Below are 12,948 nucleotides of genomic sequence, written 5' to 3'. Positions count from 1 at the left end.
TTTTGAAATGATCAGGCCTATACACTCCATTTGTTTAATAATGTATTAATCTTTTATAATGGGGTGGGTGGGTGACTAGATTATAAGAGGTCCGCATCCCCCTTCAGCAATTAAAAAAAATTATGTGTCATTTTTCTGTTTAACAGATATTACACACCATACATATACACATTTCCTCATGGCTAAACAGAGCTCAGAGACTGAAGCTTTTATTAATTTGGAGAACTTGATTATCTCTCTTCAATGTTCCCCTTAGTGCAATAACAATTGTAATATTCATTTCAGTCTGCAAATGTTCCTAAAGTACCAGTTATTATTTTCTTATTTAAGCTCAATACATAAAAAAGGCGAAAGGAAAAGGATAGATATTTCATTGTGTATAACCAAAAGGCAAGGAAGGGCCAAGTTGCCTTTTAATAATAATCTAGTGTCATACATCTCAGCCAATAGTATAAAATAAATGTAGATGCTTACACTAATACATTGATGTCAATTGTTTATTTATTTATTATTACCCGAAACAAGCAACTACTAGAACTCTCAGAAACCTTCAACCTTCAGGGATGACAAGAGCGATTAGTTTACTATCATGTTATTAGAAGATCCCATGGCGCCTCCCTGTGGAGGTTTTTGGAGACACTAGAGGGTCTTTGGTTCTGTTGCTGACCTAGGGGACTGCGACTAGGTGTGGGTATACACCCGGGCTAAAGGCACATTTGGCTTTATTTTCTCATAAACACTAAATAGTAACAATATAAAATAAAGTTAGATTTTTAGGTAATTTTAATCTAATATTTTATCTTTTTTTAAATGTTGCAAATGTATGTAACTATTAAAAATCCCTGAAATTATCACATTAATTTGGAGACTAAATATGAATGTCATTTTCAGTTTTATTCAAGGTGATTAAATTAAAGTATTTATTATTTTATTTTTTTAAAAATAACTGTCCAATACGTGAAAGGACAGTATTTGGGGTAAAAAGTCTCTCTGTTGTTTTTCTTTAGTGGGAGGAATAGATTTTTTATAAAAATGTTCAAAGTGGGCTCACATTGACTGATCCAATCACAATGGAGATGTATTTGTTTATAGAATAGGCTACCTGAGATGTAATCAAATACCAAATGTAATTGAACAGAAAATGATGCCCACTTTTATGATGTAGATATTTTTAATAAACATTATCCTAATTTGTTACTCAAAAAAGCATCTTGCTGTTTCAAAATGATTTGCATTACTTGACAAACTTTGCACTATAACTATTGCCCCTATAGCTAAACGATATCACTAACCCCCTGGGATGCCTTTTTACCCAGAGTGTGGGGTATAAGGCCCCCTCGCCCTTCTGTTAGCTATAATTTATTTCACACAAATTATGTTGCTCCATTAATATTCATAAAAAATACATTTATTTTTAAAATATTGATACACTTCGTGACCAGAAAAAAAGAAAATTTTCCTTATGGTTAGCCCCTTTGTACCATATTCTACAGTATGAACACACAGTGGGCTTCAAATGTCTGAGACCACTAAGTGGCATTCACACTGGGCTTTGATTCTGGAAATTATCTGGAAAATTGCCAGAGCCTTCTCTGTGAATGCAAGCCAGAGCCAGAATACCAGAAAATTTGATCTGGGCATCGGACCCTAAAGTAAAATGGCTGGGATCAATCCCGGAACTACTCTCACTTCTGCCATGCATTTTAATATAAATTTGTCATTACTTATTATCATCAGTATTACATGAATTATAATAATTAACATACTAATTCAGTATATCAGTTTGAGTGAAAAGTCTAGTTGAAAAATCTATCTGAATTTAAGATTTATTTATTGATTTATTTTGTATTTGAAATGACAGCATGTATTCAAACTGACACGGGCTCCACAAGTTTGTGCAAACTGGATCCATGTTATTCCAACATTCCATTGATTCAAGAGTGTTCCAAAAAGAATCTATTGAGCTTTAATTGAAACAAGGAAAAGAGTTAACAGGGTCAGTGTCAAAAATGTGCTTACATTTAATTAGTGACCTTGATTTAATGCACAATCTTAAATATTTCTTTTTATTTTACGTCATAACATTTATTATTGATATTTCTATAATACAGATGAAAACATGGTTTTGAAATTTATGACATGGTAGATTTAGCTTTAAAATCACTCCTGGAATAGGCAAAAGGCACAGATTTGCATGAATTCAAAGCAATAATGCACTATGATGAGGTGGCTGTTCTGTGCAAACGGAAGATTTTTTTGCCCTCTGCTGGCAAATATTTAGAAAAACATTCTTCCTGCATCCTGAAAGACAAGAGAGCATATATTTGAGGTTTTAACAGAAACAAGCTGGAGTAGGAACAGTTCTTATACAATGAGGACCACCACACCTCTTACAGTTCTGTCTCTATAGTTCTCCACCATGTACTATCATTCCCCATCCTGGTTTCTACATTCTCCTACAGCCTGCAACACACCAAATTTTCATTTAATATAACAATGAACTTATTAGAATTATGTTATTTATATGTTAGTACTCTTGAGTACTTCCACAATTTTTTTGTAATAACATAAATGAAGATACACACACACACACACACACACACACACACACACAAATATCAAATATTATTAATAATAATAATAATAAAAACAAATTCTTGATTGACTTATTTTTTAATAGTTTGCATTCCCCTGAGGAAAACAGTGAATCAAAACAAAATGATTGAGTGGTGATTAGCAGTGTTTTGACATCATTCATACATCACATCAGTGCCATCAACATTCTTTTACGGAATGCCGCCTTACAGGAACACTGGTTTCAGTTCTGCCACATTCCTAACCTCTTTACAGGAGACATCTTTTTTTATCTTCTGAGTGAAACCATGTAATGTATTGACAAGTTCATGGGTAAACACAAGGAACTTGCTAATTGAGCAAGACCAATTCTCTCTTTCATACCTGCTGATAAGACAAAGTGTCTGGAGCAACCAGTTGAAGATTCCAGTACAAGCTTCTTTACACAGCCTTTAGATATCTTATTCTGAGAAAAGTACTCACATCAACACCTATAGAGAAGCCATGGTGAACACAGACACTGGAAACACATTTATTATCCCCTTAACAAATCACTTATAACCACACTTTCGCACTTTCTGGGGGGAAAGGTTTCCATTTTAGTCCTCATGAATAATACCTTACACTTACCCTCAGCCTCCAGTCCAGAATCCACTCAGAGTCATGTGTCAGGTCCTTGCATTGGACCTCTCGGCAGAGGATACATTCTGACCCAGTCTCTCTCTCTCTCTCTCTCTCTCTTTCTACATCCAGCTTTCAGAGTGAGAGCAGCCAGTCACAGGTCAAACCTCTCCATACCTCACCACTCTTTCCACCTGTCAATGTATAAGCTTCACTTTTCACTCCACAGCTTCACTACATCCATACAACTACTATCTTGTCACCAGAGCATAACCTCCAACACTCTCTGTCTGATATATTCACAGCTTGATGTGTAATGTTTAAGTGTAATGTTGATTTTTTTTTAAATTATTTTTGTCTTTCCCCAACCACATTTAAACAGTTCATTAATACAATTACAAGAAAAAGTAACAAGGGCTGGTGCTAGGGTAAATTATAAAATACCATTAAGAAAGAATGATTTCAGTCAGTTAGCTTTTGCTTTTAGAGCAACCCATGACTCGAATAGACTTCCTGCAGATTTGAAAGTCATAGTGTTTTCTCTTTTAAAAAAAAGTCGGTAACACTTTAGAATACTGTATCTTACTTAATGCATAACTAATAAGGAATTACTGCAGAACTAATAGGTCATTCTTCATTCAAACTTAAGTCACTACTATTAACTACTAAGGAAGATGTGTTAACTAAATACAGGCCAAAACTACTACATTTGCTGTAATGACTCATTTTGGGAGTGTAGTAATTCCACGAAATGCGTATTGCGTTTCCATAGTAATAATAACATTAGAAGTAAGGAAGAAAGGGCCACAACCTGAATATTGTAATGGCTAATTGTTATGATATTATTGTCATTGTAATTAATCGACTGTTCATTAGTAGTTACTCAATAGTTATTTCTCCTGAAGCTGAATTAGTAGATCATTAAAAGTAGTTCATCAGGAGGCATGACTGAATTCAATAGTTATTGATTAGCTAATTGTTACTTAACACAACTATAAAATGCTATTACAAACTGATTAGTTAACACATCTTCCTTAGTAGTTAATAGTAGTGACTTAGGTGTGAATGAAGAATGACCTATTAGTTCTGCAGTAATTCCTTATTAGTTATGCATTAAGTAAGATACAGTATTCTAAAGTGTTACCAAAAAGTCAAACCAGAGTTGTCAACATTTTAATTACTGCTTGTGGTATTGCCTTAGCGATCTTATATACTGGTTTTTAAATCTCATGTTTTTAGGATGTGTTGGTGATTGGCTTTTATTGTTATGGTGATTTTTTTAAATGATGCATCATGTGTATAGACTGTACTTTTCAGGGCGTTTCTAAGCATATGGGGTCCTAAGTGAAATCCTACTTGGAGGCCCACCACTGTCACCACTAGCTACAACTCTCTCCTTGCAGTTACATATTCTCCATTCCTTCTCGGGCCACAAAGTGGCCCCCTATAAATATCTAATTGAGCCATAACAGCTGCCTGAGTCTGCTGGCTCTGGGGCCATTAGCTGCCTCTTATGCTAGAAATGACCATGGTACTTTGACATCAACCTGCCCAGAGACAGCAGATGAAAATGAACCATTTTGGCTAAATCTTTTAACACATATACATCAGTGAGATGCTTTAATGTGTATTGTCCCTGACAAAATAAATAAATAAATAAATAAATAAATATAGAGAGAGAGAGAGATATTAAATATGAATTTATCATATAATGATTTAATAAATTATTTAGAAGCAATTAATGTCAAGATTTGTTTTCTGTCTATATTCATTCACCTGAATGTGCACATTTTGGAGATTACGCTGAACATTTACCACAATAACATTTCAAGTTACAAAACCATTACCTGAGAAATCTCACTTACTGAGGAATTAGCGCGACAACCCATTGTTTTCAGGGCTAAAGAGTTTCACCATAATTCTTGCTCATCTCTATCCATCACACACCGAAAGTACTATGCTCATTTGAGACCGTTTTATGAACTGACAGACCTTGGATCAAACAGAGGCATTTTCCCCGAAAAGGAACAATATTACACAGAGAAGAGAAACTGATCAACTCGACTGCATCGTCGGGTTTCACAGAGTAGGAAGATCCAAATAAAGGAGCGGGAATTAGAGGACACTTGTCTCAGTCACACAAAGGTTTGTTTTGAGGGTTTAAAGCTTCTATATTTGAGTTTAGACCTTCTATGTAATTATGGCTTTTCTTTTCTCTTAGCCCTTTTAGAGAGATGATATGTATGAATGCATTTATGATGTCCAAAACGGCTGTGTAGGTTGGCAATAGGATTAAGAGACAGCCACGGTGTTCTAGGTGATCATGGACAGCCAGTGTGCGCTTAGATTTCCAATAAATAAATAAAAATAATAATAAATAATAAAAAAAATCTGCATCAACATGAGGGATGTATCAATATAAGATATAATGTTATGGAGGACAAACATCTTGCCACAACAGCAGCTGTGAAAAATTCTTGTCTTGACATCTGACTCTTTGACCTGAATGTCATTTTAATAATGTTGTATTTCTTATAAACAGTAGGCTATGTTAGTATCAGTATTGTTACGAAAACCCTAAACAAAAACTCTCCAGAAAGATCCTCAAACATAGTTGTTGTTGTTGACCCATCATCTCCAATTCAATAACAGTAAAACCACAATGAAAAGATGATCAGTGTTGCATATACAGGCATTTTTTATTTTGCATTTTTTTCTGTCTATAAGTTGACATGTGCAGGTAAAATCCTTAAAGTGTAGTGAGGAAAGAACCTGTGGCAGTACCTTAAATGTGAATTTCATACTTGAAAATCCTCCAATGTGGCTGAACTAAAGCAGTTCTGCAAAGAAGAGTGGGCCAAAATTCCCCCACAGTGTAGTGAATGACTGATCTCCAGTAATCGGAAGCATTTGGTTACAGTTGTTGCTGCTAAAGGTGGCACAACCAGCTATTAAATTTAAGGTGGCAGTTAGTTTTTCTCATGGGTGATATAGGTGTTGGATAACTCGTTTTCTTCTATAAAAAAATATATATATATATATATATATATATATATAACAGTGCAGTCGCCCTGTCCCATGTGCAGAAAAACACCCCCAAAGCATGATGCTACCACCCCATGCTTCACAGTAGGGATGGTGTTCTTGGGATGGTACTCATCATTCTTCTTCCTCCAAACACGTTTAGTGGAATTATGACCAAAAAGTTCTATTTTGGTCTCATCTGACCACATGACTTTCTCCCATGACTCCTCTGGATCATCCAAATGGTCATTGGCAAACTTAAGACGGGCCTTGACATGTGCTGGTTTAAGCAGGGGAACCTTCCGCGCCATGCATGATTTCAAACCATGACGCCTTAGTGTATTACCAACAGTAACCTTGGAAACGGTGGTCCCAGCTCTTTTCAGGTCATTGACCAGCTCCTCCCGTGTAGTTCTGGGCTGATTTCTCACCTTTCTTAGGATCATTGAGACCCCACGCAGGTGAGATCTTGCATGGAGCCCCAGTCCGAGGGAGATTGACAGTCATGTTTAGCTTCTTCCATTTTCTAATGATTGCTCCAACAGTGGACCTTTTTTCACCAAGCTGCTTGGCAATTTCCCCGTAGCCCTTTCCAGCCTTGTGGAGGTGTACAATTTTGTCTCTAGTGTCTTTGGACAGCTCTTTGGTCTTGGCCATGTTAGTAGTTGGATTCTTACTGATTGTATGGGGTGGACAGGTGTCTTTATGCAGCTAACGACCTCAAACAGGTGCATTTAATTTAGGATAATAAATGGAGTGGAGGTGGACATTTTAAAGGCAGACTAACAGGTCTTTGAGGGTCAGAATTCTAGCTGATAGACAGGTGTTCAAATACTTATTTGCAGCTGTATCATACAAATAAATAGTTAAAAAAATCATATATTGTGATTTCTGGATTTTTTTTTAGATTATGTCTCTCACAGTGGACATGTACCTACGATGACAATTTCAGACCCCTCCATGATTTCCAAGTGGGAGAACTTGCAAAATAGCAGGGTGTTCAAATACTTATTTTCCTCACTGTATATATATATATATATATATATATTATCGTCCAAGACGAGTGGTGTTCTCTAATTACATTGGAAGACAATAATTTGCTGATTGTGCCGTGACAAGGCTTTGCTCCTTCATTTCAAAGGGATGAGTATAATTTTATGCTGGACAAAAGCTATCAAAATCTTTTCTCCTGCCTCAGGAGTAAATTGTATAGCTGGAATTGCAAAAGCCAGTTTGACAATGTTGTGAAATAGATGGTAGTGTTAAATACCATTTGAATGTTAGCTACTCAAACCCAGAGACCATCAAATTATGGGTAATGTGACACAATACAACTTCAAGGCCTCCATTATAGAGTGGATTAACCAAGCTCCACTTTAGTTTACGCTTCTGTGCTATGTGCCAGTGTTGCCCAGCACTTTGAAATTTATACTTTTGAAGGTGCCCATGAGATAATTTTTTGACCTGGAGAAAGAGTGGTACCAGTGTGCATGCCACTTTAAAGCTGTAACATCATCCACCATATTTTCAATGTAAGAACTGGCTTGGAATAGTTTGGGGAGTAGCCAAACTATTTAAGGTTTCAGGTCAACCACTGCCAGTTATTTTAGCTGCACAAAAATACTTATTTATGCTGCTTGATGTTGCAGACTGATAATATTGATTATGACAATATTGTATAAAAGGTTGTCATTTTTACACTAATTTCAGAATTTCTTATTGTTTAGTATGTTTCTCTTGTGCTTTAATGACAGCATGCACTTAAGTTGGCAAATGTGCTTATTTGCAATTAGTGATTTAGATGTCAAGTCAAGTCAATTTTAGTTGTAGATCTCTTAGCGTTGTTTACATTATTGATTCCTACTATGATATTTGTTCCACTCCTGCATGTTTCCTTGACTGATCATTTGTACGATATTTGTTCCACTCCAGCGTCCTCAATTAAAAGACTGAAAGTTACTCCTGCGTATCATCTCTTCCAATCCTTAAACCAATGTTGCAGTGCTCTTTGGATCATTCTCAATTTAAATCATGGTGGAAGAACATGGACCATGTTTTGAACAACTCTTTGAGTCCATGCCAGTTTTAGTGTATGCTGTCATAAAAGCAAAAATGGGCACGTGACAATTACTAAGTCATGAAATTCACTTAAATTGTTCAATATTTTAATCAAATTAGAATGCTGATAACATAATTTTGCTTTTTTATTACATTTGTAAAGTGTGCAAAATGGAATCAAGTGGGCATATGTTTGTTTAATATTTAAACCATATATTCATTGATTTTCAAGCTAAATAACTATATCTTGATGTAAATCGTTGAGATCAGGATACAAAATTACTCATACCAATATAAATTAGTTTTATCTTCAGGCTTTTTCCTTTTGGACTCTAAATGAATGCTTTTATTATTTCTATACAATTCATAAAAATTGAAAATTGAAGTATGTGAAATTAAGTATAGGGCTTAAGATCCTTGAGAAAGCCTGAGAGAGGGATTCAAGGATACAAGCCATTTTCTGGCCAGTGTAGTAATACTTGATGTGAAAACTTAGTAGTATCAGCAGTCATCTCACATGTGTTCACACTTTTTAATCTTAAATAGTTTACAATGGCTTTCCAGTGATCAACATATATTAATACAATTTATTAAATGTCCCATTGTCTTTGAAAAACTGTTAAAGATGCCAGAAAGTTATGTTTAAGTTGCACTTAATGGACTTAAAGGGGTCATATAATGCCATTTTTGTACAAGTTAATATGAATCTTTAGGGTCTAAATGAAAACTTTGTAATATACTTTTATTAAAAATTCTCATTAGTATTTTAAGAAAACACTAATTTTACCTGCTCAAAAACAGCTCTGTTTTCATCACGCCGTTTCAGAGCATATGACTTTAAATGATAATGAGCTTTGGTCACCCCGCCCCTCCGTTCTGGAGTTATTCTCCGTATAACTGTTTTTTTTGACATTACTTCTTAATCAGTAACATACAAGTAAACCAGGTGTAACTTAGTGTTACCATGTTAACTGTAACACCTGCGTACACAGTTTTTAATAACACAATAACCATAACGCGTTGTTCATTATAAACGTGGGATTATGAATTATATTGAGAACGTCGTAACGTTATGGAAAACATGCCGTAATGTACCCTGAGTGTAAACATTAGCCACATTCATTGTGAAGCGTGCAAGCGATTTGCAAAGATTAATATAAAGGTTAATAAAACGTTACACTTACTTCTTCTGGAGGTGCAGAGGGAATATAAATAGTTGGTACCGAATCTTTTTCAGCAGCAGCTTCTTAGCAAAACCAGCTTTATACTGACCCTCATTTATAAAGCAGTCTGGTGAAAAATGATTCGCGCAAATATGAACGCATTGACGTTGCTCGTGGGGAATATTCCCATCGTAAACAAAACTCAGCCACTGCGTCTTCAGCGGTTCAGATTTAGGAACATCAAAATGACTGCTGTGTTCGTTATTACACCGAAGAACAGAACACCACAATCGCTTAGGCGCCATTCTGCTCCAGTGTATCAACAATGATGACGGACTATGATTGACAGCTCGCTCACGAGCGAGGGCGGGTCTGTGTTGAAACACTGCTGTCAATCAACAATCCTGGGAAGGCGTCCAACCGTGTGACGTCACACGGTCAAACGGCTCGATTTGAGGCAGGGGAAAATATATAAGATTAAAACAAAAACACTGGATGGATTTTTTATCATAATAGGATGGTTGTGTACAGGCACAGCCAACACACATTTCAGTACAATCAACTTGAAAAAATGCATGTACCATTATATGACCCCTTTAAGAGCGGTTCAAAAATCTTGTTAATTTACGGACGTTTTACGGATTACTTAGATAACAATGCTTTTGGGAAACGTTTCACAAGGGGGGAGCAAAAGTAATAAATGAGAAAACATAACTGGTCACATTTAATTCAAACGAGGGCATGAAATAATAAAATGTGGTGATGATTTAACTAAAATGAGGGAACAAATTAATAAAATGTGGCAACAATTTAACTAAAATGAGGGAACTGTTAGGAATTCCTTGTCTTGTTTCACTGTTGCCCTCTGTCTGCCATTTTAGTCACCTTTGCATTCCATAGTTTTCACTTTTGTCCCTTGTTTAGCTCCACTGTCTCACTTGTCATTGTTTAGAACTACACTTCCCAGAATCCACCTGCCATCATCACTGCCATTTTGTTCATTGTTTTCACCTGTGTCTCATTCTGTTATCACTCACTGTGTATTTAAGGCATTCACTAAAGTACAGGGGTTTCAGTACAGCGACGCACAAGGGGCGTGGCCATGACATAAAACAAATGCGCATTATAGTGCCTTCTTTCTGCGGGCGTTTCATATTTTCATCGCGGGCTTTTCATAACAGCGACAGCAAACTGATGGAACAGCCATGGAGAATCTAAGACAAAATAGGGAAATTGGTAAATGTTTTTGTTGATGCAAATTTTGAATTAGGAGAACGCCTACACTACCACGTCACATTTTTACGCTGTACTGAAACCCCTGGAAATAAGTGACTGCCGTGTATTTAAGCCCTGCTTTTTGTTCACTCCTTGTCGTTCGTTGAATGTTGTTAGCCTGGTGTGTGTTCCCTGCCTGTGTTTTCTAGTTTTATGTTTATTTTCTGTCACGTTTGAGCAGCAAGGCAGACGAGGAGATGCGGATCTAAATGCAGTTACACTTTATTAAATAAACAAGCAAGTAAAAACACAAAGGAAAACCCTCAATGGGGAAATAAACATAAAACTAGAAAACACAGGCAGGGAACACACACCAGGCTAACAACATTCAACGAACGACAAGGAGTGAACAAAAAGCAGGGCTTAAATACACAGTGAGTGATGACAGAATGAGACACAGGTGAAAACAATGAACAAAATGGCAGTGATGATGGCAGGTGGATTCTGGGAAGTGTAGTTCTAAACAATGACAAGTGAGACAGTGGAGCTAAACAAGGGACAAAAGTGAAAACTATGGAATGCAAAGGTGACAAAAATGGCAGACAGAGGGCAACAGTGAAACAAGACAAGGAATTCCTAACAGGAACAAATTAATAAAATGTGGCAACGATTTAACTAAAACGAGGGAACGAATGAGTTTTATGTGTGGGGCTCTTTAATTCCGTGATCATACTCCTTGTTGTCCTGGCTATAAGATATTTGTTTTGATAAGATTTTATCTGATATTGTTTAATGAACATTGAATGTTTAAATGGAGAAATCTGTCAAACTGATTAAAAAATTAAAAACAATTGATCTCAGCTGAAATTTTAGCAAAAGACTAGGAGATATTGATAAGAATTAGAATTATGTTGTATTTTACTTGGACCATGTACAGGAATTCCAGTGCTGTGCCATGATCACCTCTGAAGGGCCTGTTCTGAAGGACACTGCAGATAAAAATAACACAAATGAGTTCCAGATGGAAAGCTACAGGAACTAAAGAGTTGGCTCCTGATTGTTCGTATGCAGTTGTCAATTTGTTCTTTATAAGATGTTCACATCTGATATGATGAGGAGAGCCACTTGATTTAAGAAATACCCTGGTTATGTAATGGAAAGTATGGTACTTGAATATGAACATCTTTTTAGAAATGATTTATTTGGTATTTATTACACAGCTCTCTGGAATTCTCAATTCTGACTGATCAATGGCACCACCTGGTGGTCTGATATTTCTGAGTAACAACCGCTCATCCACATATCAGAGTGCTCATCTGGATATTGCAAGCTATCTTTTTTACTTCTGTGATCACTATGCAATATCTACTAGCAAGATAATAAAATAATTTCAACTCAAATCAATATTTCTTGTGCATTTATTTATTAATTTGACAAGTAGTCTTTTACTCAGCTGGATAATGAGCAGTCAAACAGTCATTATTTACTAAATTAACAAAAATAGATCCCAAAGCAAACTGGAGATGGATCTCAGCTGTTAATAATAAACTCATAAATTAAATGCAAAATCAATATTTTGTGTCCATGTATTTATTTAATTGGTTAGTAGTAGTAGCAGCCATGTAATATGCGGGATAATTAACAGTCAGCCGAGTGTTATTGTAAAATAAACCCCTTCAGGCTGATACAAGACCCCTCCACTTTGCAGACATATTTACTTATTTACAATGTTCGTTTCTCATTAGGAGCGAAAGTTTGAATATAAGATCCCCCAGAAGGAAACTATTCATTGTGGACTCTTGGCTTCTATAACATTTCAAATATGATAGTCTGTTCGTGGTAAACATTTGTGTGTATTAGATGAAATTGAAACCTAACTTGCACATGACAGGTTAGTGTTTTGGGGCTGTCCTTCACAGTGGCAACACACCCACCACAACACACCCTCTATTTGTACACCCTACTCCCCTCCCCTCCCCGCCTTCTCCAACTACATCTCTCTCTTTATGTGTGTTACTCTCTTTCCAGGGTCACTCCGTAGTAGCCAAAAGTTAATTCTAACCCTGGAGTGGAAACCCAAGGCCTGAGCCATGGAGAATTATTACCAGATCTTGGGTGTGCCGAAAACCGCATCCCAGGATGATATAAAGAAAGCGTGAGTACCCCGTGTTCTCATGGGCATCTATTTTTATACAGGTGACGTGGTAAAGGCACTGATGATAACAGTAAGGTTAGCCTCATTTATATACATGCCATTTAATACCTCTGGTCTTTGCTGCTGGTTTGTGTCTCA

The 12,948-nt window shown here is 36.2% G+C and overlaps 1 protein-coding gene and 1 long non-coding RNA gene across 2 annotated transcripts in view; one reads left to right on the top strand and one right to left on the bottom strand.

Moving 5' to 3' along the window:
• Positions 1–1,887: 1,887 nt before the first annotated feature.
• LOC127628835 (uncharacterized) lies at positions 1,888–9,507 on the bottom strand. The gene is made up of 3 exons (XR_007968705.1): positions 9,462–9,507; positions 2,388–2,463; positions 1,888–2,301 (listed from the first exon to the last, which is right to left on the bottom strand). It is a non-coding gene; the product is annotated as an uncharacterized LOC127628835 (long non-coding RNA).
• A 3,133-nt stretch (positions 9,508–12,640) lies between these two features.
• Positions 12,641–12,948, top strand: part of LOC127628433 (dnaJ homolog subfamily B member 6-like) — a 43,329-nt gene continuing 43,021 nt past the window's right edge. The window contains exon 1 of the mRNA XM_052105211.1: positions 12,641–12,810. Coding sequence (XP_051961171.1) covers positions 12,746–12,810 — 65 coding nt within the window. The 5' untranslated portion in view covers positions 12,641–12,745. The remainder of the gene's footprint in view (positions 12,811–12,948) is intronic.

Source organism: Xyrauchen texanus, chromosome 1, assembly GCF_025860055.1.
Source record: "Xyrauchen texanus isolate HMW12.3.18 chromosome 1, RBS_HiC_50CHRs, whole genome shotgun sequence".
NCBI classification, from domain to species: Eukaryota; Metazoa; Chordata; class Actinopteri; order Cypriniformes; family Catostomidae; genus Xyrauchen; species Xyrauchen texanus.
Note: the sequence above shows the minus strand (reverse complement) of the source record. Positions and strands in the feature narration are given on the sequence as shown.